This window comes from Polistes dominula, unplaced genomic scaffold, assembly GCF_049000335.1.
Source record: "Polistes dominula isolate Pdom_NZ unplaced genomic scaffold, Pdom_raw_medaka contig_27, whole genome shotgun sequence".
In the NCBI taxonomy this organism is placed as follows: Eukaryota; Metazoa; Arthropoda; class Insecta; order Hymenoptera; family Vespidae; genus Polistes; species Polistes dominula.
This window is the reverse complement of record NW_028300906.1, coordinates 2601015-2626746: the sequence shown is the minus strand read 5'-3', so window position 1 is coordinate 2626746 and position 25732 is coordinate 2601015. Positions and strand designations below refer to the sequence as shown.

Here is a 25732-nt window from a genome sequence, read left to right as displayed (position 1 = left end):
ATTTATTTTTACTACTACCCCTATTTTTAAATAATATATTATATTTAATATTTAATTAATTATATATTACATTTATTATAATATATAATATATAAATTTTATTAAATTTATATTATATATTATAATTATTAATTAATTATATATATAATATAGTAATAATTAAATTATTATATATATATATATATATATATATATATATATATATATATATATATATATATATATATATTATTATTTTATTATTATTAATTAATAATATATGTATATAATATTATAACATTATGTATAATATAATGTTGAAACGTAAAGTTAACATCAAACCAAGGTACAATCGTTTAAATAATGATACTTCGGATCATTTTATTTATCCAACAAATTTCTATAAATATATGAATTATTATATATATATATATTGTTCTAACGATGTGTCTGACATAAACAAAAATATAATAAGTTGAGTTATATCATCACATTAGATAGGAATCAACCGATCAACGTTTATCTACGAAACGTGCTCCAATCCAGTTATAACCGTACTTGCGTATATTCGGCTCATAGAATTTGAAGAGAGTAGGCGCGCATCGGTAACTCGACCCCAGCAAGCACCACCCTCCTCCTCCTCCTCCCTCCCTCTCTACTTGCCTGCACCTTACACCCTGCACCCTGTGCACCCCTTTCCATACCGACACGAAGATCCATACAACCTGTATTGGTGTCAAGGCAAAATGGGGGCCAATACTCTCGGCTGACCTACATCGGCCGATCACACTCCTACCGATTCCCCCCCCCCCTTCGAGTTCAACCCCTGAGTTGGTGCACACATATACATACACATATATACGGCAAACCCCTTCCTGGCGTTTCCTGCAATCTACGCGATGAACAGGGTTATACCATCCCACCCCCTTCCCCTGTTACTATCACCACCACCATCGAACGAATATCATCGAGAGAATGCATTTTTACCAATTGCATATAACGAGTAATTTTTTTTTTTTGGTAATAATCGAAGGTCGTACGTGAAAGAGAATTATTTTTTTTTCTAAATAAATAAAAGAAAAAAAGATGAAGAAATATAAATGAAACTATAATTTTCTATCATTGATATTTTTACATATCACCACCATCACATAGTTGTTAGAATAACTATGGTAAAAATATTTCAAAACAAAATTATTTATTTGAATAATAATAATTTATAATAATAAATTATATTATTAAATTAGAATATAATAATATATATATAATAAATAATATTATATTATAATATAATATAATAATAAATAATATTTATTTTGCCATAAATTTCAAATCATTTATTTTCTAATGCATAATATTAATATGTTCATACTTAAGCAAATATGTTTTTGGATACATAGAAGTTCTATTATTATTGTCATAATTAATTAGAATGAAATTTGAAACATCCTAAATCGATAGAGGAATATTAGTGGTAGTTCGTATACAATGTTTCGTATATATATGTGTGTGTGTGTGCGTATGTGTATATATCTCTACCTCAATTACGTAAAATTTTCGCGAGGATATTTGGATCAACTGGTGGTCCTGATCGAACTTCAAAGCACGTACATATTAAACTCCCTGTATCATTCTACGAGATATTGTTCTCTTTCTCTGAGTTCTCTATCATCGATATTATCGAATAACAATTAAATAACAAACTGGATATAGATATCGATAAATAATATCGATGAAAATCAAACTAAACGAAAATAGAACGATTATTGTCTTCAAGTTTAACCAATAGTTACATCAATTAACTATATTTTTATTTGTGTGTGTGTGTTTTTTTAACGAGGAAATTTGAAAACGTTACTTTTGTCAAAATGAATTCCTTTTTTCTTCCCCTTCCCCTTTTCCTTATTAAAAATTTGTTCGACGAGTAATATAACTCATCAAACCGGTGTACGAACTTAAGTAAGTTTTGATTGAAAATATATAAACAATATCACGATAAAATATAATTAATTATTATATTATATTTTACATAAATAATTTGTAAAAAAAAAAAACAGGAAAATAATTGAAATTTCTACTTTGTCGAGCCCTTATCTATAATCTATTAATTTTTCATGATTTTTTATTTTGGAGGGGGGACGTAGGTAAAGGAATTTGCGTGCTATGATATAACAAAACTATGATTTTAAATAGGGGGATGGTGATGCGTCGATAAAACGACATTCGTGTCGGCAGACTTGGTGTTAGCGTTGCGTCTACAGGTAAAATAACTGGGTCAGCGTCCCAGTTGATGGGATCCAAGTGGTAGTATTGGTGGTGTCATGGTAGTAGTAATAGTAGTGGTGGTAGTACTGGTGGTGGTGGGTGGGTACTGGTGGTGGTAGTTATAGACGATAGAGGGGTGGAACCGAGAACCGAGAACGAGTTTACCTGAAAACTACGGGTCACCACATAGCCCCTGCCGACCTATAACGTTTTCGATCGTCAAACGACACATCGGACATCCCTCTGATCATGCTACTACCCCTTTGATACTACCCCGTATGATGTTCAAACGAAATGGTAACATCAAACTGATACAATCGGGGGTTCAATATGATATATATTTATATCAGACCCTTTTTATCTATCCAACAAATTTGAAGAGATAAATATAGTTAAATAATTTAAAATGACACCACCAATGAGAAACAGACAGACACAGAGAAAGTAGTTTTTTGATTAAAAACAAAAAGGAGGAATATACTGTTAAAGTTCTGCAAATGACACTTCCTAGTTGTATACAATTCTTAGCTTAGTTTCTTCAAGAGTCTCCACTCATGAGAAATGATAAGCTACTTGAAAGGTTTTAGCAATGGGATAAGAGAAAATGGGGCTGAGGTGGGTAGAAATGGGTGGACAGGTAAGTTGATGTACGAAGGAGAAAACTGGCAGGCAGGCAGGCAGGCAGAGATATGGCCCAGTTCGGACTTGACCCGTCCAAGGTCGCGCCTCGCGAAAGATAATTACGTATTTAGGTCAGACAGTCGGAAATCTGTATGGTCCGTTGCTCGTATAGATCTTAAGCAGACATTCCTACTGTTTCTATGTATTTACAAATTATTAATTGCTGTCTTTTTCAACGCATCCTTAAAACTCAAATCTATTCCTAAATTTATCCATCCTTCCTCAATTATTATCTTACTTTTAACATAACCAAGACTTTTTATCAAAATAAAAAAACTTGTTGTAATTTTTCACCCGGTAAAATCGAAGAATTGGTTATCGGTGTTAGTTGATGCTGATGCTGATGTGGTCCTAATGCATCGCCGTCCACGACCTCGAGATCGCTAATTCGCATTACCACGATCACTTACAGGATCTGCAAACCTCTGTTCACGTTTACTGGCTTATAGAGTTAATCGGATGGACTTGATTTTCCCCAGAATCAATTCCAGCATTGTCGAGTGTAGCTGAGCTATAGGAAGAGAATGAGAGAGAGAGAAGAAGAGACCGCAGAAGGTCTGCCTATGTACCAGTGACATTGCCAAACGCATTTATAGGAAGATTCGATTTGGTATTGGTGTTGCTAGCTCAATTGTAGTCGTCGAATGCTCGAAGCACTTGGTCAAGGACGAAAGTAAATCTATTCTCCTGTAACCGGTGACAATGGGAACCAACAACCAGTACACGACATAGGCTAGATGAAATTCTCTCGATTATCGAGATACGATACATCGATTCCCTAAATCTTTTATCCTTTTCTTTAGATAATTAAAAAAAAAAACTTTCTCGTATGAAAGAAAAAATAAACTGAGATGTTTCGATCTGTACGCGACAACTTTCAAGAACAACATTTACGAAAATCCTATTTACCTTAATTCGTACGATTTTTACCTTTAATTTAAATCAATGATTCTTGACTGTTTGCAAGAAAAAAAAAGAACTGAAAAACCAAAGTTTTTAATTGAAAGTATTTTTTCGCGTGTGAATAATTCGCGTAAATTTTCGTGACGGAAAGTGGTCAGTCAAGTCAAGTCAAGTCAGTTAGTCAGTTAGTCAGTCAGTCAGTCAGTCAGTCAGTCTCGACTTGGAAAAAAATCGAACTCAACCAACGTTTACCTAGTTCTCGTTTCTTCGTCATTAAATCTACAAACGTTTGGATTAAACTTAAAGGAATAGAATAACAAGGAAAAGAAGAAAGTTATCGAGATATATTAGAAAAAGTTTGTAGTCTTTTCAAACGACTCTAAACTAAAACCAAACCTCAAACCCCAGACCCCAAACACCAAACCAAACCAAACCAACAACGGTCAGTTCAGTAATAGAAGATAAATTACAACGACGATACAACTGTTTGAAGTTTCTGTGTATGTGTTCGGGGTCTTGTACTTATTTTCTATTTTTTTTTCCTCTTTTTTTTCTCTCTCTCTCTCTCTCTCTCTCTCTCTCTCTCTTGACAGATAAGGAAGAAGAACTCGATGGCAATATCGTAAGATCGATGGTATTTCCGGGCATTGCATCCCCTTGGGATCTCATAGCTCTTTCTAAGGGAGAAGTACAGTACGAACAGCAACAGCAAATGCACATACACAAAAGACAGACACAGACACAGACACACTGTTGGATAAGGCAAGTTGCGCTTGGGGTATTCTCGAAGAGGGTAGAGGCCAGTGGGACACACACCACACCTGTACCGTGTCGGTATTCGGGTCATGCATCTCGGCCACTTGTACTAGGTCACTACCTCCCTCGTATAATCCGTTTCTCCTCCTCCTCCACTATCCTCAACCCCCCACTCCGATATATATCTATATAATATATGTGTATATTATATATATAGGTATATGTATAAACGGATAGAAACACGGACACCTGCAAAACCTACCTCCTCCTCCTCCTCCTCCACCAACAGGACTCTAGGTCATATCCTCGAACTCGTGAGGGAGATGGCTGCGTGAATTTACGGAATTTATATACCGCGAAGAGAACTTATCGTCGAATCGTTCACCACAATCTGAGTCAGGGCCGAATCTAGGAAATTCTTATCTGGAATCGTACCGACACCTCTTTATATATCTCTTTCTATCTCTCTTTTTCTAGTTATATTTGTTTGTTCAAAAAGTTTAATTGATAATTTCGTTAATATTCCAACGAATGAGACTATTACCTTTTCGTTCCTATGATGATTTAAATAACAGGTGGCTTAATCGAATTTTATTCTACATTTAAAATTCATTTGAAATGTTTCCAAATGCATAATTATATATATATATATATAAGTGTTGATAAGCTATGATTTAAACTTTTGGAAAATGAAGGGTTCGTTTTTTATTATTTCAAGATATTATTGAAAACTCGAGTCTAGATTCTTTTTTCTCTTTTACCTTTTAAACACAGTATAAATTCAAATTGAAAAGCAAGTTGAGAAAAGTTAGAAGATTCGTAGGTTACGTTGCTTTTCGATTTAATTAAAAGCCAACAGAAAGATTCATGTTGGGATGAGAAGGGAAACAAAGTTTTCAGCTTCTAACACTCTTCTATGCTTTATATTTTTTTTTCGAGATAAGAAACAGAAAAAAAAAGAGAGAAAAAACCTTTTTTTTGAAAAGATCTTTTGAAAAATTTTGATTTGATCCAACGATTATAATAATAAATCGATTCGAAAATAAACTCGTGAGAAAATTGTTGAAGAAAAATATTGTTTTTAATCGATTATTAAAATAACCATCACCCATACTCGAATGATTTCACCTAACACACCCTATAGTCATAAAATTTCGTTATGTTACATCAATAAACCAAAAAAAAAAAAAAAAAGAAAATAAATTAACCCTTCACCCTCAGAAACTAATCGTTCATACAAACGTAATGTTTATATTCCAACTCTGATGACGAATTGTTTCTTTTTTTTCTATTTCGATCATTTACATAATCATTCATTTTCAACCACCATTACTGATATGCAGATAAACAAATAATAAATAATAAATAATAAATAAATGGATTGAATACCCCTTGGAATCAAAGCAACCTGTTTTTTTAATCAAGATAGATCACAAAAAATTCAAATCCTAAGGAATTGATAATATTATTAAAAAAAAAAAAAATATATATATATATATATATATATATATTATACAAAAAGTAACAATAGTAATAATAATAATAATTTTGAGAATAGAGTGAAAGGGTGAAAAGCACATAGGTGAGAATCGACAAACGGATATTCTCTATTCGAAAGGGTTTGGATTGTGGTGCAAGAATCGTGGTCCTGTTAGGAGAAAAGCTGTTAGGAGAATGAGTGTGTAGGTGTAGGTAGGTAGGTAGGAGACCTTGAAGGTATTCGAAACCGGGGCAGTGCCCTCGAAGAATGACTCGACGCAGGCGCGCGCGTAATCTGAACGTCTACCACCACTAACTGGGAGGTTTAGGTAGGTAGGTAGGTAGGTAGATAGGTAAAGCCGCCGGGGTTGCCCTACATCGGTTGGTCTGTTCTCTGCCACCGAACTCAACCCCCCTACTCCTCCTTCTCCTCCTCCTCTTTTCTTCAGGTTAAAAAGAAAGAGAGAGAAAGAAAATCTAGAACAGAAGCACCAACGTTTGATTCCCTCGGAGGAAGAAGAAGAACAACTGCTTTCTCATCATTAATACCAACATTTTTTATATAAATATTACTTGATGCAACGAATCATCACAAATATTGGATTGTTCGAAAAGTAATTTTTGGTTTTTTTTTCTCTAACACATACTCGGCAAATAACTGGACAACACGTAAGATCGGTGAGAGGTTTAATTTATCAAATGCAACTGTTTGCGTCCACTTGAAAGGCCTAGGTTTAATCTCTAAGTGAAAATTAAATGCATAAAAGAAAAATGAAATTATTTTCTGAACAACCCAATAGTATCATCGTCCTTTTCCATCTGATTGCATAATTATTTTTTCTTTATCTTTTTTCATTATAATCGATAGAACGTATAGAGACACGCATAAGTACGAACATTATAATAAGCTTGTCACTGATGCTGTGTTAGGGGGAAACGTTTACGAACGAAGGTCGGCACTTAACTCACATTAAGGCTCCCATTCATGGTCCAACGATAATTTACCAATCGATTTCTGCTATCGACTGTTGGCTGTGTTGGCTGTTCTCTTGTCCCACCCTACTTCAGCCCACTCCCAATCTTTCTACCCCTTTACCACACCCTTTCTCACCCAAACTCACATTGAATCTGCTGTGTCGAATATGCAAGAAGCGATATCGATTTCGATAATTAAATCGACTAACGATAGCAAACTTCGCAAACTACTTCCAATTAGTTCGATCGTTTTCGAATAAACGATAGATCTATTTCTTCCTCCTCTTCCACCCCCTCCTCACTACCCCTACATTGTCCCTTCTTCTTCGTTTTTTTTTCTTCTTTCTGAATTTCAACGTTTATTGATTTTTTTTTTTTTTTGACAAATAATTAAAAAAGATTCACTGATTGATTCTATTCTGTAAATATATATCATATTACATAATAAATATTATTATATTAATAATGATAATAATAATTATTTGTAATTGTGAATCGACGATAAGAGAAAACATTACGCATGCTATTTAAAGAAATAAAAAGGAAAAAAAAGTTTGAAAATTGTTATCGATCTCGTTTGAAATTCACGGCTCATAAATTTTTAGAGTTTCAATAACAACTAGCCTCCTCCTCCTCCTCCTCCTCCTCCTCCTCCTCCTCCTCCTCCTATTCAAGTTTCGATTGCTCTTCATTTCTACGTCTTCTGAAAAACACTAGAAACTCTTCCATGCTGTTAAAAGTTCATGAATTATATATACCTGTATTAAAAATTCAATTTCTTCCGTTTTCCAAGATAGAAAAAAAAAGAAAAACTGTTGTATATATGTCTATAGAAAAAAACGTCTATTCTCGACTGAAATTTATTTTAATTTATGTTACTCAAAATATCCTTCTAAAGGTTTGACTTAAATGAAACAAAAAAAAAAAACATAAAAAAGATTTAAAAAAAAAACAATACTATATACACAAGCATTGAAATAAGTTTCTTAGTATTTTTTTTTAACTAATTTTCGTGATTTCAGAATTGCATTTTTCACCCAAAATATATAATATACTCTAAAAAAAAGTACGACATATTTAAAAAAAGATTGGTGTTCGTGTAAAATCGAAAAAACGTGTTACCCATTATTATTATTTTTTTTTTTATATTATAATTTGTTTTTTTTCTGCAAAAAATTGTTTACATAGAAGACTGCTGATAAATCTGCTACTTTTGTCAGGTTTACTTATCGTAATTGAATTTCACTTGGATAGTTTACGCATAATAATGATCACCACCCTTTTTTTGGAAATTACTTCTTACCCTCGCGCCTCACTTTTTTATTTCTTTATTTTTTTTTCTTAGCGTTTAATGCAAAAACAACAACAACAACAACAAAATTACTTCTACCTGTGCTATAAAAAAAAGAGTTGATTATAGTTTATTCTCTTTCTTTCTCGTTTTATTTCTTTCTTTAAACTCTTTCAAATCTCACAATTAATTGAATTCGAAGAATTTTGTCCATTCCTCATCCCTTCATTCGCCACTTTGATTTCCACTTCTTCTTCTTCTTCTTCTTCTTCTTTTTTTCTTTTTCTTCTTCCGTGTTTCTTCGTAGGAAAAACGTCGACGACATTAATGAGGCACAGCTGGCACAACCCTTTCCATCCTCAACTACCCCCTACTACATCTTTTTTCATTTTCTTTCTCATCCTACTGTCTACTTCCACATCCTTTCTTACTTTCCTGTTTCGAAGCTTTTCAAACGCAAACGCAAACCCATCAGCCAGCTTTTCCAGTTTATTCCTCTATTACTTTTTCAACGACGTTCAACACATTTTACTTAAGTAAAATAATCGCACGACGAACGAATCGAGTTGAGTTTTAAACGATAACGTGCCCATTGTGTTATATCTTTCTTTCTTAGCAAATAATTTTCAGAGATATTAACATGAACAAAAAAGAGAAAAAGAGAAAGAGAAAGAGACAGTGAGAGAGAGAAGAAATTTTCAATTTACTTCTATTGTTCCAACACCAAAATGTATTATAATTGTTTTTTAATTTTAATCATCTTCTCCATTTATCTTTATTTATTTTTTAATTCGATTAAAAGTGATTCAAAAATGGATTCCGTAGGGTATTTCCGAAAAGTTCGTAGGTCCGTTATAACGAGACATGATCAAGTGCGCGTATACTTTGCGAAAATTCAAAGTTGATTTTCTCGAATACAGATCCTTAAACGAAAATATTTATTCTATACTTTCGATGTATTTTTTTATGTTAAATCACCCATTTTTCGCTTGTACTACCAGTTACAGATCACGCTGTTTATTATAAATATATATTTTTGGCAGCATTTTAATTACTAAATATAAATAAATATATAAATGAAACAAAATAGAAATATGCATTTATATAGTTATATCAACTTCTTAAATTCAAATGACGAGTCTCACTCGTTAAATGTACCCAAAGAGTTAATAAATATTATTATAAATAATCTTAAATAAATATTTTATTAAATGAAATATCCTTTTTTTGATCCTACGTCAAAAAATATTCATTTAAATCTTCATATTTAAATCATTAATAAAATTCATAAATATGCTCTTGAACGTGTACCGTGTATGTGTGTTTTAAAATACAAAACACGTCATTATTTCCGATCCTAATGAAAAGTATCAATAACGAGTAACAAAAAATTACTTAACATTATTTCATATAATGTTATACACTTTAATAAAAAAAAAAAAAAAAGAACAAATACTTTTCCTTTCGCTTTTATATTTTTTCTTTTTATTTTTTTTATTTTTTTCGATTTCAACCAGACGACGACACGTTTATAACTTATAAATTATTATATATTTTTTATTATTTTTTATCCAAAACAGAAAAGTCATAAGAGAAAAAACCAACACACATAACACAACGATACGATCACAAAGAGACACAAAAAAAAATTTTTTTAAAAGAGCAAAAAAGAAAACAAAAAAGAAGAAAAAGAAAAAAAACAGGAAAAAAGGGAGGAAAACGACGTGAACAACCGTGACTGCAACACACACATGAACACACACACACAGACACATACACTATAAATTCACGCGTGATCGAACGGTTGAGAGAGAAAGAGAAAGAGAGAAAAGGTGGAATCATAAAAGAGGTACGGTTACGAGGTCACGGTTCTGCGATTGAAATCCTTCGAGGCCGGTCTCGGTGTTTTTCAAATCGACTACTTCCATCGTCGAGTAGTCCAAAGAGTGAACTCTTAATGGAAAGGGTAAAATCGAAACACAGACAGACAAACAGACAGACAGATAGAGAAAGAGAAAGAGAGAGAGAGAGAGAACGCGTTCGTCCAAACGTTTCAATTTTCACTTCGTCGATCCCTACAATTCGCAGCTTTTCGCTTACTTGGCTCCTGTGCCAGATAAACCTTTTTTTTCTATCTTTTTTCTTTCTCTCTCTCTCTCTCTCTCTCTCTCTCTCTCTCTCTCTCTCTCTCTCTTTATTTTGATACCGATCCAACTACGGCTTAACGTTCGACGTTTGTATATATAAGCTACAAATTTTTCTTTCTTTTTTTTGTCAGAAGCTCATTTATAAATCGTCTTTTTTAATGCGGTAATTAATAAGAAGGATTAACTCTTTGCTTTTTTTTTCTTTTTTATTCTTTTTTTTATTTCACTCAATATTTTCTTCTTCGATCAACTTTAAAACTAAACACTCATTTAACTAACACCAACCTGTCAACTTCCAAAGTTCATCTTTTACAGGTTTTTATCTCTCCTTATGTTCATTCGTTTTTTTGTGTGTGTGTGTTTTTTTTTTTATTGATTTTTGTTCATTATTTTCTACTTTCTTCTTTTTGTTTGAATTTTAAATCATATTTTTTGTAGGATTATTAAAAAAAAATATATATATACAGATACACATGCTACTTGGGATTATCTTAAAATTAATTTTATAAGTATCAATCGATATTTAAATCTTACATTGATTTGAGATAGGGGCTTACGTTTAAATAATATTTAGTTATTTTAATGAAATAATATTTAATAAAATATTATTATACGTTTTAACACGTTCCGTGCCACGTGTACCACCTGTGATACACTTACAATTAGACATATTTATTTAATGCATTAAAGTGCTTATGTTTTTAACAAATTTCATTTTGTAAAAGAATATTTTTATTAAAATATTGATGCATATTATTCTATTAAATTATTATGCATTATCTATAAAATATTATGCATCATTATATATGATATTATAAAGCACATAAGTTTGTTTAATTGTTATATATATATAGACTATAGACATGATCAAGTGCACGCGCACTTTGCGAAAATTCAAAGTTTATTTTCTCGAAAACAAAGCCTTAAGCGATAAATATTTATTTTATATTTTTGATGTATTTGTTCATATAGAATCACTCATTTTTCGCTTGTACCACCAGTTACAGATCACCCTGTATATATATATATTACGTATTAATATAATATTTAAAGGAACACACATGACCATGTGAATTTAGTATAAAAAAATTATACTAATGGTAAGCATATATTGCATACATATCCTTTTCTTCTTAGGACGAATTAATATATGTCCTAAAAGGGATGAAATTCTTCTTGCTACGAAGAAATGTCATTACGTGTCGGAAACAATAAGACGTTCTATAATATTTGGAGCAATTTGGCAACATCACGGTCTTCATGATTATTTCTTCGTATATGATAACAATCAACGAGGTATTTTTTTGTAACACAAGCCCTTTTTTCCCCCATTAAACTTAATCACATTAAAGGGTAATTTGCTTTTGCTTGGATTAAAGGCTAGAGTATAAACTTTTCAAATTAATAGATCAAAATTATTCTAAATGTAATTATTCAATTATTTTACGTAGAACAAATTATTCTCTCCTTATTTCGTCACCCAACCACCACCCATATTGACAATTATCCTTAATTATTACTATCTTTATTATCTTTGGCAATTTCATTGTATTTATCATTTTATACACCTAATTAGCAAAAGAACAAAAAAAGATATTATAACGTATATCTAAAATTATAATTGTAATATAAATGATATAAAAAAAAAAAAAACATTACAGAACGAATTTCTTTTATTTTGTTTTCCATAAAAAAAAATAATTGTTTTACCATAATCTAACGTCTTATGTAATTTTATTATCGAATGGATATATATACCCTATAAACTCATACACCCACGCACGACACATAATTAATAAAAGGAAAAAAAAATAAAATTACCAATCCTAGTAATTATATATGTTTTACTTTATGAGAAATGAATTATTACTATTACTATTATTTTAAAGGATATGTGAAACAAAATAAAACCATAAAAACAAAAAATATATAAAATTAAAATAACAAGTTTATTGTAAGAAAACCAAATTATTTCGAAGCATTGTGAATAAATAGAATTTAATCGTAGGAGGAGGCAGGGGGAGGACATATAAACGAGTTTAATATGTGTAAGTGTGTGTTTGAACACACATGCAATCAGGAGTAGGGGGACCTTGTCCAATCGAGCGTAGAAAACAGTGAAAGTATAGAATATGCAGAAAGAGAAAACTTGTACACACGCACACACACACACGTATTATAGGATACGTTCAATCGTTATTTAAGTTATGTATATACGTACATGTGTAGGTTGTTGTTAGCAATTGGAAAAATGTTTGCATTAGATATAAAACGTGACTCGGTTAAAACTCGCTTGCCAATACGAACGGTCAGCTGCTCGTAGGTTGAATAATAACACACGTCTTTTTCTCTCTTTCTATATCTTTATCACTCTCTTTTTATATATATATATCTATATCTCTGTCACATTATCCTATCCTATCCTTTTCTATTCGCATATACAACACGTTCGCAGATATCGAGATAAAATTTGGAATTTGCAGTTTATATTCTGCATCGATATATATTTACATACATATGTATATGTATATGTCAGACCTTTATCCTATTAACGTGTTAATTTTTCCGTAGTATTTTTTTTTTTAAATAATTAACAATAATTTGTAATAAAATAATTAAAAATAATTTTCAAATAATTAAAATAACTTCTTTATTTATTTACTGTAAGAGTATATTTCTAAACAAATAATTTACTTATCATATATCATCTCTTATTCTATCTTTTTTCTTTTTTTATCTTTTTTTTTTTTTTTTTGGTTTACTTCGAAAAAGGAGAATAATTAAATGAACGAATTATATTATATAAACAACAAATTAAATAGATTTTATGAAAAATAATATAGAAGTTTAATTAAAAAGAGCTTTGGAATGTTTCGGGTTTCAGAGTGGGGAGAGACATATATATATATACATATATATATTTTTTTCTCTAAAATAATATCACAAACGTGTATTATACAATCGATTCAAGACCACTAGACACACTTTTATTCAAATTTATTATAACCGGTTACGAAATATACTCGCATAATTATCACCTGTTCAATAATGTCGTGCAAGAGAATATGATGTAATTTGAAAAGTAGATAATATATTATTCTAATGTTGCAACGGTTGAGAACAGTTTAGTTTAATTAAATTTGTTAATTAAAGTCCCCACAGCCGTCTCCCCTCCCACCCCCCTCTCCTCCCTCCCCCCAACCACCCTAGGGAGCCGACGTATGACCGATGCAAAGAGACGGGGGGGGGGAATAAAAAAAAAAACAGTGTACACGTAAAACGCTTATAATTATCACGCGTTAACCTGCAATGAAAAAAAAATATATATTTTACGATGTTTTTCAACAAGAACAAGAACAACAAATAAAAAAATAAAAAAATAGGGTGATAGAGAAGAAAAAAAGAAAAAGAAAAGAGGATACTTCTATTTCTAAGAGTCCTCCTTCTATCTTGGCAGTGTAGTCACGTATAAAGGAGTGGGCAGGAAAGGAGTGAGAAAAGTTAAAGGAACGTTTGATACTAGCACGAAGAGAGTAAGAGAGAAAAAGTAAAAGAGGATTTTTCTCGGGAAGTATCTCAAAGCTACTACGTCCGATGGAAAGCACTGTAAGCTTTAGAGACGTGAAGAAGAGAAGAAAACGTCGTGGTGTACGTCGTGGTGTACGTCGTACACGTGACAACACGTATACGTTAGAGAGGAGGATGTGTTTTCACCTATTTTTTTTTTTTTTTGTTTTTTTTTTTTTAAAGTAGATCCTTCGGAATCTTCGAACGATAAAAATTGAATTCCCTTTTTTCTTCTTCTTACTAACATTTTATTTTATTTTATTTTTTTCTACTACTACTACTACTACTACAAATCTATGTATCTACGAATGCAAATAAAAACCCCGGTTACTACTGTGAAGAAAGTTTTTATATTGCACGCATGCAAATAAATGAATAAAAAAAATAATACGCGAATTAATTAAATTGTTTTTCCTTATTTCATCTTACAATTTTGTACGAGAAAAAAACCTTATTATTAGGAAAAAAAAAAATATAAAACAAAATAATATGCAAATTAATTAAATTGTTTTTCCCTATTTCATCTTACAATTTTGTTAATATGAGAAAAAAAGAAAATCTCATTACTATGATAAATATAAATAGTTCTTATCATTCGAACGTTATTGTTTGATGATGCATACACACACACATACTCCTCCTCACATTTACACACCATACACACACAAAAATATACGAATTGGTTTAACCATTTTTTGTTTTGTTATACAAACGTTTAACAATGTCGAACAACATAACCGATAAAATTTCCATGATATTATCTAGTATTGTATTACATGTACTAACACAACAAATACTAACTCGTTTAAAATGTATCAATGGAAAAATATATATGTAGCCTATTTGTTTGATTAGTTACGAATTTTAAAAGCAATATTAGTTTTTATCTTAGCTTACACTAATATGTCTATATATATACAGTATATGTATAATTAGAGATTATATTTGTTATTTTACTCGTTGAAACACTTATTCTGTACAGTAGATCGAATATATTCGTAAGTATAACGAAAGTCACATATATCTATGGGCTTTTATATACTCAGATAGAACACGTTTGATACCCCCACCTAAATGCAATAGAAATTAACGATGCATAAAACAAAATGCTTTAATACGAGAGTTCGAAATTATATAATAATGAAATAAACAAAAAATATATACATATATATATATATTATAATCTTTCGCAATTGAGAAAATAATGCAAATGAATGCAGACGCGATTTAAAATATTATATAAATTAATTTATTAATTTAATATCATTATAAATGTTACAAAATATTTTTTTTATGGATATATATATATAAAAATATAATATATTTATATATAATAATAATTATTATTATATTTATTTTTATTATATTATTATTATTATTATATAATATATTATATATATATATATATATATATATATAAACTTATAACAATTTATAAAATAATTATAAATTAATTTATAATATTTACAATCACGTTTTTTTATTCATTTTATTTATATATTATGATATTATAATAATTATAAATTATATATACATATATAATTATTTTGTCTTTTTTCAAAAATGCAAAGGCTATTACGAGATCTACGAATTTGTTAAATTAAAACATATTTTTTTTTTTTTTTTAGAGACAAATTTGAACATCGTTGCATGACATTAAGTTGATATTATTTAATTTAAACTAAAAAAAAAAAAAAAAGGATAAAAAGTATAATTAAAATCAAGAAATCATTTCTTTCTCGATCATGCACGCACGCATGCATGCATGCATGCATGCATGCATGTTTCATTTTATATTTTATTTTACGTCAACAACAACGTTAAAATTACGTATTCGAATTGCAATAATAATCATGTTACTCTTTTAACGCTGGATTTACCTTTCTACATTGACGGTCGTCGTAAAACGTTACCCTTCACTTCTTACAATACTTTCGAAGGCCGCACCCGAGTGCACGTTTTCGACCACTCTCAAGGGTCAAAGATCATAATCTCTCTTGGTATATCTCGTTAAAGGTTCCTTCAAGGTTTATCAATCGAACTCTCAAATCTCAACATTTTTATTATGCATCAGTCTCATCTTTTCTTATAAATGATCCATCAAATTTTACGAAAATTTAATGAAAAGAATGATTAGAAAAAAAAAAACAAGAAAAAAAAATGCATTTTTCTATTTATATAAATAAATATATCGTCAATAAATTTTGTAATTGTTTTTCAGCATGGTTCCTGGGATGGTTCATGTGTAAAGCAGTTGCTTACATTCAGGGTGTATCGGTAGCTGCTTCAGTTTACAGTTTAGTTGCAGTTTCTTTAGACAGGTACGTACACTATAATATTATATATATATACTTTTGAGGGTTTACTTTCACCCCAAATAACTAAATATAGTATATATTTACTTTCGAGTTTACGTGAGATAAGATAAGATAAGTTTTCATCAAGATAGGATTGAGGAAAATCTTTCTTGTCATCGAATAAAGTCCCCTCTTCACTCATCACACCACCCAACGATAATCCTAATCGTCTTATAAAAATTAGAAATGTTTTAAAACACGTACTATAATACGCACTATAACATAATAATAATAATAATAATAATAATAATACGAAATAAGCTTCTTCTTTTTCTTCTTCTATACGATGGTGTATCCCATAGATCATGCATTTTAATGCAATCTGATATCTTACTGTCGGTGGAAATATAATGCGTGTTTTACACCAAGACACCTGATAATATCTCTCTCTTTTTATCTCTCTGTCTCTCTCTCACTACTTGTTAAACAAAGATCAACGTTGGATCGATGATCTAGAACGTTCCTAATATGTCAGTCAAGAAATAGTAGAAAATGTGTGTTATAACTAAATTAGCATTTTCTATTTAAATCTCATCACGGTGGATTGTGCAATGCTAATTAATGGATTATATATTTTTCGTAGGTTTATTTGTTTTCTTTTTTTTTCTTTTTATTTTCAAAGTCAAATGGAACCCATTTAAAAAAAAAAAATATTTCATCTCGTCGAGTTTATTTTTATATCCCAGCCAGAAATTGTTCAAATTCGATTAAATAAATCTTTTTTTATTAGATAGTTAACTTTGTTATGTTTCCAATTAAAAAAAAAAAGACAAAAAAAATGGCAAATCTTGATCACTTACATTTATGTTAATGTGACATTAAAAATCATATAATTGTGCCATTGAATATCTTGCGAAATTAAAAAAATACCATAAATTGCAACACATTAGCAATGTTCTAACCCCTCCCTATCCCCTGTCTCCTCACCTTCCCCTGCTATACTTTTACCTCATCATTCGATTGGTAATGCGATCTCGTAACAATTAATAAACGTATGAGTTGTATACTCAATTATACATCGACGGATATTTATTGACGACCTTTTTGTTATTTTTTTTCTTTTTTTAATTATTATGAATGGAAAATAATTCGATTCAATCTGCAGGGAATTGTGTTAATAACGATTATGATAATTGTATACTTTAACTAAGTAAAACGAATAATTATTTATCGCAAACTCCGACATTTGACACAATTGCAACGTACAACTTAATTGCAATCTTGTAACTATCATTACCACTATAATTAATTATTTTATATACTAGAACGAGTTGGATTTTCGTAATTCTTCTAAACAATAAAAAATAAAAAGGATGAAACTCTCAAATGACACTGAGAAAGTTTAACCTTTTTTTCAGGATTTTCTTCAAATAATTTTTAAGCGTAAAAGGAATATTTTTCTATTTTATAAAAACTTCTTAAACGATGATACATTATCCGAGTTATTTGATATCGGTCACTTATGAAATGATAAGCAAAAAATAAAAAACAAACAAACAAAAAAAGAAGAATAGGATAAAAGAAGAATAAACATAGAAATCGTTTTGGATCGAACATATTTAGTCGTTGAACCCAAACCCACCGCGAAAAGTTAAAGAAAATTCTCTTACTTATAGGTTTAGAGGTTGACACATGATACTCTTGTTAAACCATAAGAAGGAATAGTGCCATAATCTCTATCATAGTATCGTATGACACTTCCTAATTCTTATGCAATTCTTAGAACATTTGTTACACTTAATTAGATCATATAATACTTATTATGGTCACTGTTACATGAACGGACAATGAAATTCCTTACGTTAAATAAAATTATATAACAAACATTTATTATTTAATCTTCTTCTTTCAAATACGAATTATAATTATAATTATATATATATAATTATTATAATATTAATAATTAATATCATATTTCATAATACAATATTATATATGGTAATATAATAATAATATAAAATATAATATATTAATATATAAAAATATATTATAATATAATAATTAAAATTGATGATAAATGAACAAATAAAAAAACACGTTTAGATATATGAATACAAAAAACAAATCATGTTATTTTTCTAATACTTTTTTTAATACAAAACGAAAAGAAAATGGTAAGAATTCGCAATAATATTTTTCTAAAAGAAATAGGGGAAGCATGTCACGTTGTCGTTGTCGTTGTCGTTGTCGTCTTTCCTTATAGTGTTATCATTTTATTTTATTTTTTACGAAGATGAACTTGAAAAGAATCGTTCGATCGTAGAAAAAAAGATGATAACCTATATTGTCAAAAAAAAAAAAAAAGAGGAAAAAAATCGTATAAAAGCAAGTATGAGATTTCATTGAAGAAAAGAAAAAAACCAATTTTAATAATTTTTTGTTACTTTAAAAAAAAAAAAAAACAAATAAAAAACTTTAGAAATGGGAACAATTTCGCGACGATTTAAAAAATACGTTCCATTGTTATCTTCCAAATTTAATGAACATTTTAGTCAACGATTTTCTTTCGTCATAAAAAAAAAAAAAATAATAAAGTATTGGAGTAAAAAATTAATGAAAAAAAAAAAATGAAACTAGTTTTAAAAGAATAAAAAAAAATGTAGTACGCGTATTATACATGGATGTTTGTACATTGTATTATGTATATTGGTGGAAGAACAAGTACACGCGTCGGTGTATTACCACATAAACTTACTTAACCCAATTCTCGCGATAGGCGCAAAGGGTTGAAAGCGTCTCGATTGGCAATCAACAATAACGTATCTAACCGTACTCGTTTTCCAATTGGTCGAGATACCCCCTTCTCTTCTATTACGATCGGCTGACTCAACCGAACGTATTCTAACATCATGCTGTCCAACTGGGCCACGTGAGCAAATTTATTACCATTTTTAAAATTCGACATTCGTATAAAAGGGAGACCGTGCACTATCCGAGCATAAGCTCAGTTTCCTTTACGAAGCAAACAACCAACTCAATCAACCAACCATGTTCAAGCTGGTAAGAAACACAACAAAGATAATATAATCTTCAATACATACTTTTCTAACAATATCAATATTTAAAATTAAAATTATCTAACCATCCATATCGTAATATCAAATGTTTCATTTTAAAACTAACTTTTATTTTAACATACATGTTCAAAAGTTTCTATTCTATTTAATAATCCTTTGCCTAAAATAACATTTTTAACAAATTTCTCAAGTTTTCCGTTTTTCCATTGAAATTTTCAATTTAAATTGATTTTTTTTCTGAATTTAATCTTCAAAGAAAATATATCCTAATATAACTTTTTGTTTTTCGAGCTTGCACTAACTACATTTCTTGTTCATCTTGTTAATCGGTGATAGGATAAAAAACGAATAAGTTCATTGAAAATATCTGAACTAAAGTAGTCTTTTTCTCTCTCTATCTTTTTCTCCATTGGGTTATTTTTTTCGATTTGTATCGCGACGTGACCTTTACGCCCGCATATCTAGATTACACATACATAAATCAAATTTCAAAGAGTTGCCCTTACACGTTCACTCGAACCGACTTCGAGTCCTCGGGTCACAAAAATCAACTACTAAACGAGCGAAATCACTGGAGCATGCACATTGTGTTAGCCAACACCGTTGCAAAGCTCGTCTGAGTCTGAGTCTAAGTCTCGGCTATGTGTACTTCCACTCCATAGAAAAACGGAATGCAGCCTACCCAGCATTGCGATTATTTTTTCACACTACCATTATATATTTTTCACTATTCGAGAATTATACGTGCACGCGATCAAATATAAAACGAGCCCGCCGAGCTCGCTGCGTGTACACACACACACCTTCACGCACTTTGTAAAAATTCTCTCAGCATTTGTATTAACGTTAACATTCCATAAAAAAGAAAAAAAAACAAAAAGTAACAAAAACGCGAAAGTTCTTGCGTAATCGATTGAAGGTACACGATTTTAACAGAAAAAATAAAACAGGTAGAGTAACTTGGAACCGGCTTTAAAATCGCGAAATTCAGGACTGGTAAATCAGTAACAACCCACGCGTCCTTGTTACTTACTAAACACTCGGCTACTAAACTATAACATTTATCATAAATCAACATTTTTATCAATCCTCATATATACATATATAAGTGAAGAAAAGTTCGTGTTCAGTGACTCACGTGTGTCCATGTGAATTGACTATGTAAATTAGGCTGTCCTCGCCGCCATTTTGGCTGTCGCTGCTGCTGCTCCAGGAGGTCTTACTGGCATTGCCATCAGTGCTGGAACCGGCCCAATCCACGCTCCCCAAGTGGTTGCCGCCGCTGCACCCGTTGCCGCTCATGTTGTAGCTCAACCCGTTGCCCCAGCTGTCCTCCAAACCCCCATTGTCACCAGGACCGTCCTCAACCATGCTGCCTATGCTGCACCTCTACTCCACGCTGCTCCCCTTCATGGTTAGACAATAATGTCGACGATAATAAATCTCCAACCTACCACCAACAACAACCAACAGTCATGACGAGACAAGAACAACCCTCTCATATCATCTAATGGGCCTCGTTAATAGCGCTCGCGTTATTAACGATGGTGCCAAACATCATAATAGGCTAGGAGAAACGACGACAACAAAACAAGAACAACAACAACAACAAAAACTTCACACCATCCCTTAAAACCACGAGTCACCGCCAACGCACAACAAAAACAACAAAAACACCTTCACCGTTACCAACACCACCAGGACATTATTCTCCCCTTTTGCTCATCCATTGGAAAATGCTTAAGGATTTTTCAAATTAGTGACTTTAAAATCACGTGGAAGAGGACAGCATAGAATTGGACCTGGAATATTATCGGCGAGAGACTATATTCTTATCATTCGGACAGCCAACTTTTTTTTTTATGATTAACTTTTTGTCTTCTCGGAGATTCGTCATCCCTGGAAAAATTTTAATATTCGTCTGATCATCTTCCCACCTTTACCTCCCACCACCCACCCCCAACACACAAACCCCTTTCATCTTGATCCCTACTTTTCCCTTTTCATATGGAATTTTAATAAAATTTTAATTATAAAAAACGTTGCATTTTTTAATATATTTCACACCCTTTCTCTCATATATCAATTATTTTTTGTTGTTGTTATAATATTTTGATATTCAAATATCTCTTTTAAGTATTGATGAAGCATTACGATCATTATCTAGTCACCCACCCGTCAATCATCCTTTTTACACGTTAAGAACGATCTTTCAGGTATTTCATTGCGGAAACGTTACGTAAAACTATATATGTACTCACAAGCTTGTTTCGTCGATAAACGACCAGATTAAACTTCGATTAATCTCGTTTAAACTCTACCTCGTTCCAAACATTTCGCGTTATCCTATAACCCAGGATTTTCGGTTTAACTAAACTAACACGCGTTGTCAAGGTTAAAAAGGTAGATCATAATTCTTCTTTTTCTTTTTTTTTTTTTTTTTGAAGTTTAGAAGTACCCTTTTCCAACTTTATATTTTTTTTCTCTCTCAATCTCTCTCATCAAACAACTTAATCAGCTGAGAATAAAAGTGCAACTTTTAAGACGAGACAAATTTGCTTTGATTAACCAAATAAAATCTGTTCTAAAGTTATTTACGAAGAGTAATGTCGTAAATTTGATTCGATTTTTCAAGGAAATTCGTTTATATAATATTATCAAAATAAAAAATATCCTTGGTGGGAATGTGTATGCGTATAAAATACTGGAAGAAAATGATTCCCGGTTGCGTCTCGAATAGGAAGAAAAATTTTACGACCTGTGTTCTACACAGGAACGATAAACAAGTATTCGTGTAAATGTACTACTTCTTTATCTCCATTTTATTTGTGTTCAGGGTTGTGTCACGTGCGTTTATGTGTGCGTGGGTGTGTGCATACACGAACAACAGAAATATAAATATCCCATCTCGAGTTATCCTTATCTTTTTTCCTTCCTTCTAGTTTTTATGAGAATCCTTTTTTCACAGATAACTTGCGTCGGAGTTCAACGTTCTCTTTCCAACCCCATATTATTTTTTCTACCCCTAGTTTCCCTATCAACTCTCATTTGTATACCCTTTCAGCACCATACTAAAAAAAAAAAATAAAATAAAAAATAAAACCCTTTTCGAATTTCCGGCAAAGACCAACATTTTTTCTTACTCCACATCTAGTGATTCTTCTTATCGACGCAAACTATGTTTATGGGGGGAGGAACTTTGACGTTGCGTATACGCTTGAGTGAAAAAAAATATTCCCATATTTTTTTTTTCTTGGTGCCATTTACGAACCCCGATAGAAAACTATATGGATGTAAAAGGAAAAATAAAAAAATCCCCCCCCCGAAAAATTTGAGATTTAAAAGACCACGAATTTCGAATTTGTTCAGTTTATTGTACAATTTCGTCGAGAAATTGAATATTACGTTTTTATATTCGTGATTGAAAATATATTTTATATAGTTTATTGTTTAAAGTACAATATTAAATAAAGGATCAAATGTATATTCCTATTAAGGTTCTACGTTGACTTTCTAAAGTACAATTCGATCCTATTGTTGTCCTGTGAGAGTCCTGTGTTAGTAAAGATAAACCGAGCCAGGATGTATCCATTTGTAACCAGGATGATAAGCCAATGGTAAAGCTGGTGGATGTACTGCTGGTATAACTTTCACATAGCTTTGTGGATAAATTAGACCATGCGATGGATATAATGGTGGTACTGGTACTGGAGCTGGCTCTGGTTCTGGTCCAGGTGCTGGTGCACTCATAACACCGTTCATCGCCATAATCATCGATATCAATAATATCTATTCCAATAATTTCGATTATCATTTTCATTAGAATATACTTTTGTATGTTTTTTATTTTTAATTTTTATTTAAATGATTCACTTAATTGTAAAATGGAATGAATTAAAGGTACGATGATTTTGTATTCGTGAGAAATAATAGTTATATTCAATGGTGTTACTGATTTTTATTATGGAATTTTATAAATGAGGAAAACAAATATCATTTTTGGCAAAAACTATATAACTATAGTTATATTAAGTGGACCAGAAAATAATGTCGCTATTTAACCTTAAATTCAAACGAATAAATTTTGTTCTAACAAGTTTTTACTTTTAATCAATAATGTCATAACCACCCCTCGTTATCAACAACCTTTTTTCATCTAGTATGTAAAATTTTTAATACCAAATGGATAAAACTCAATGGGTTTTTGATAAAAATATAAAAAATTAGACATTTGTAGAAACGACATTACTTTCTGGTCCCCCTAATATATAACTATATAATTCTGACATCGATGATAAAATAAACGTTTAAAATATAACAAAACAAAACAAAAATAGTAAAGCCTAGTAGAAGAGCTTAATGATCAGAATTGTTTTGTTAGTTTTGATTTAGCATGTAATAGAGATAAAATATCGTTAAAAGTGAACTTAAAAAAATCTCGATAATATGTAAAACGCGTAAAAATGGCTGAAATACTACTATTTACCAGTTTGAACATGTTAAACGTTTTATCGGCTTTCCGTTCGCAAACACGATGAGAAGGACTTCGAATCGATGCTACTGTTAGCACTGCAGAAAAACCGAACTCTCTTTATATATATATTTGTGTCGAAAGCTTTGTCGTACTCTCATCTATATACCCCCTACCTATACACACACATATATATGCATTTATGACCTTGATCATGCCTACCATGAGAAGAACCTCCTCCTAGCCTTTGTCCTTCTCCACGAGAAGAAGAAGAATTAATTTTTTTTTTCTTTTTTATAATCCTTCAAAGATCCTTTCTTCCGCGTTTCTGCAGCAGCAACAACTTATGTCAATAAAAAATCATCATCTATACTTGAGAAAACAGTGAGAACCAATAAAATAGAAGGTATAGATTGATATCGTGATCCCTCTTGATTTATAGAAGGACTTTTTAACCTGGACATCGATAGTTTATTCATCGTTTTGAAGGACATTGCAAAGATTGTTACAATCGGAAGATATCTTGAGAAAAAAATACCAATGAGAAATCTATATATCTAATTTATTCTATCTAATACATAGATTGAATAGAATGGAATCAAATGGAATAGAGAATAAAATAGAGAAATTGATCTGAGCTTATACTTATGTCAATTTTGACATCGAACAAGGAAATACTATTTTCTCAATATTATTTTTCCTAGTTTTTTATCTATTATACCAAAGCTACTTCTCAAGCATATCCGGAAATCATTAAAAAAAACAAGCGCGAGAATAACAGATGATTTCTTTTCACCAAAAAAATACAAAAAAAAAAAAAGTGGAATCTTTTCAAATGTAAAGAAAGGACCTATCATATTTTTTTTTGTTCCTATTCTTTTCGTTCTCTGTTAGAAAAGTTCGATAAGTATCTTTTATCTCTTACCTTAGTAGTCATCCCTTCGGATTTGCATTACAAAGAATAATAACATCTGACAGTAATAGTAACGTTCGTTCAATGCATTTTAATGCCATTAAAACGAGTTTTATCGATTTTCATAAAAATCTTTAGACGACCTTAACCTTTCACCTTATTCGTCAAGATTATTGTCGAATGATTTCAATGATGATGATAATGATAATGATAACGATTGATTATGAACGATTTCTCAGTAAAGAAAAACTTTTGAAAAAAAGAAATCTAATAAAAATATTTTATATACCAAAATCATATTATAAAAACTGGAATATATAATTTCAATACACACATTTAATTACTATAAATATTTTCTATGTGTTACTAAAACTACATGTAAATTCAACGAAGCGTGACCAAAGGATAAACCTGTGTTGTGTGGCCTTTCGAAAGAGAGAATGGATTTATTTATTTCTCGATGGTATTTATTGATACTTATCCTACGTACGTAAGATAAAATTACAAAAATTATCATCTGATTTGTATTTTGAATTATCTACTTGAAAAATGTATGCTAATTTTTAATTATACCGATGGCATAAACGGAGTCAATTGATTTTTTTTTTTGAAATTATTTCGGTTAAACGATTTATTTCATTTATTCATCAATTATCATTTTAACATTTTAACAAGAACAATTTAATTTTAAAAATGAAATCTTGGTAATATAAAATATTTTTGTTTTTAAATAACTATCATAAAAAGTCTATTTATTATTGTGTAACATTTTTAAATGTAAGCATTAGAAACAAAACCTGATTTTATTCTTCGACAATGTTGAATGCTTGATTAGAATAATTATGTAAGAGTAAATACGCGTGTGTTGGTTTTATCGTACACGTAGATTTCTTTCTCTCTATATATATATACATATATATACTTGTCCTAC

At 30.6% G+C, this 25732-nt stretch overlaps 2 protein-coding genes and 1 long non-coding RNA gene across 4 annotated transcripts in view; 2 read left to right on the top strand and 1 right to left on the bottom strand.

Annotated features, from left to right (window-relative positions):
- SIFR (SIFamide receptor) overlaps window positions 1–25732 on the top strand; it is a 51450-nt gene that overhangs the window by 14390 nt on the left and 11328 nt on the right. Inside the window, exons 2-3 of one of the 2 annotated variants that reach the window (XM_089179490.1) lie at window positions 11614–11772; window positions 16265–16364. In XM_089179490.1, coding sequence (XP_089035616.1) covers window positions 11614–11772; window positions 16265–16364 — 259 coding nt within the window. The remainder of the gene's footprint in view (window positions 1–11613; window positions 11773–16264; window positions 16365–25732) is intronic. The other variant, XM_015332799.2, reaches the window with a different exon arrangement.
- On the top strand, window positions 19245–21587 carry LOC107072670 (uncharacterized). The gene is made up of 2 exons (XM_015332801.2): window positions 19245–19400; window positions 20588–21587. The coding sequence occupies exons 1-2, from the start codon at window positions 19389–19391 to the stop codon at window positions 20834–20836; spliced, it is 261 nt and encodes an 86-aa protein (XP_015188287.1). The 5' UTR covers window positions 19245–19388; the 3' UTR covers window positions 20837–21587.
- On the bottom strand, window positions 22836–24145 carry LOC149033399 (uncharacterized). The gene is made up of 2 exons (XR_016178910.1): window positions 23904–24145; window positions 22836–23206 (listed from the first exon to the last, which is right to left on the bottom strand). It is a non-coding gene; the product is annotated as an uncharacterized LOC149033399 (long non-coding RNA).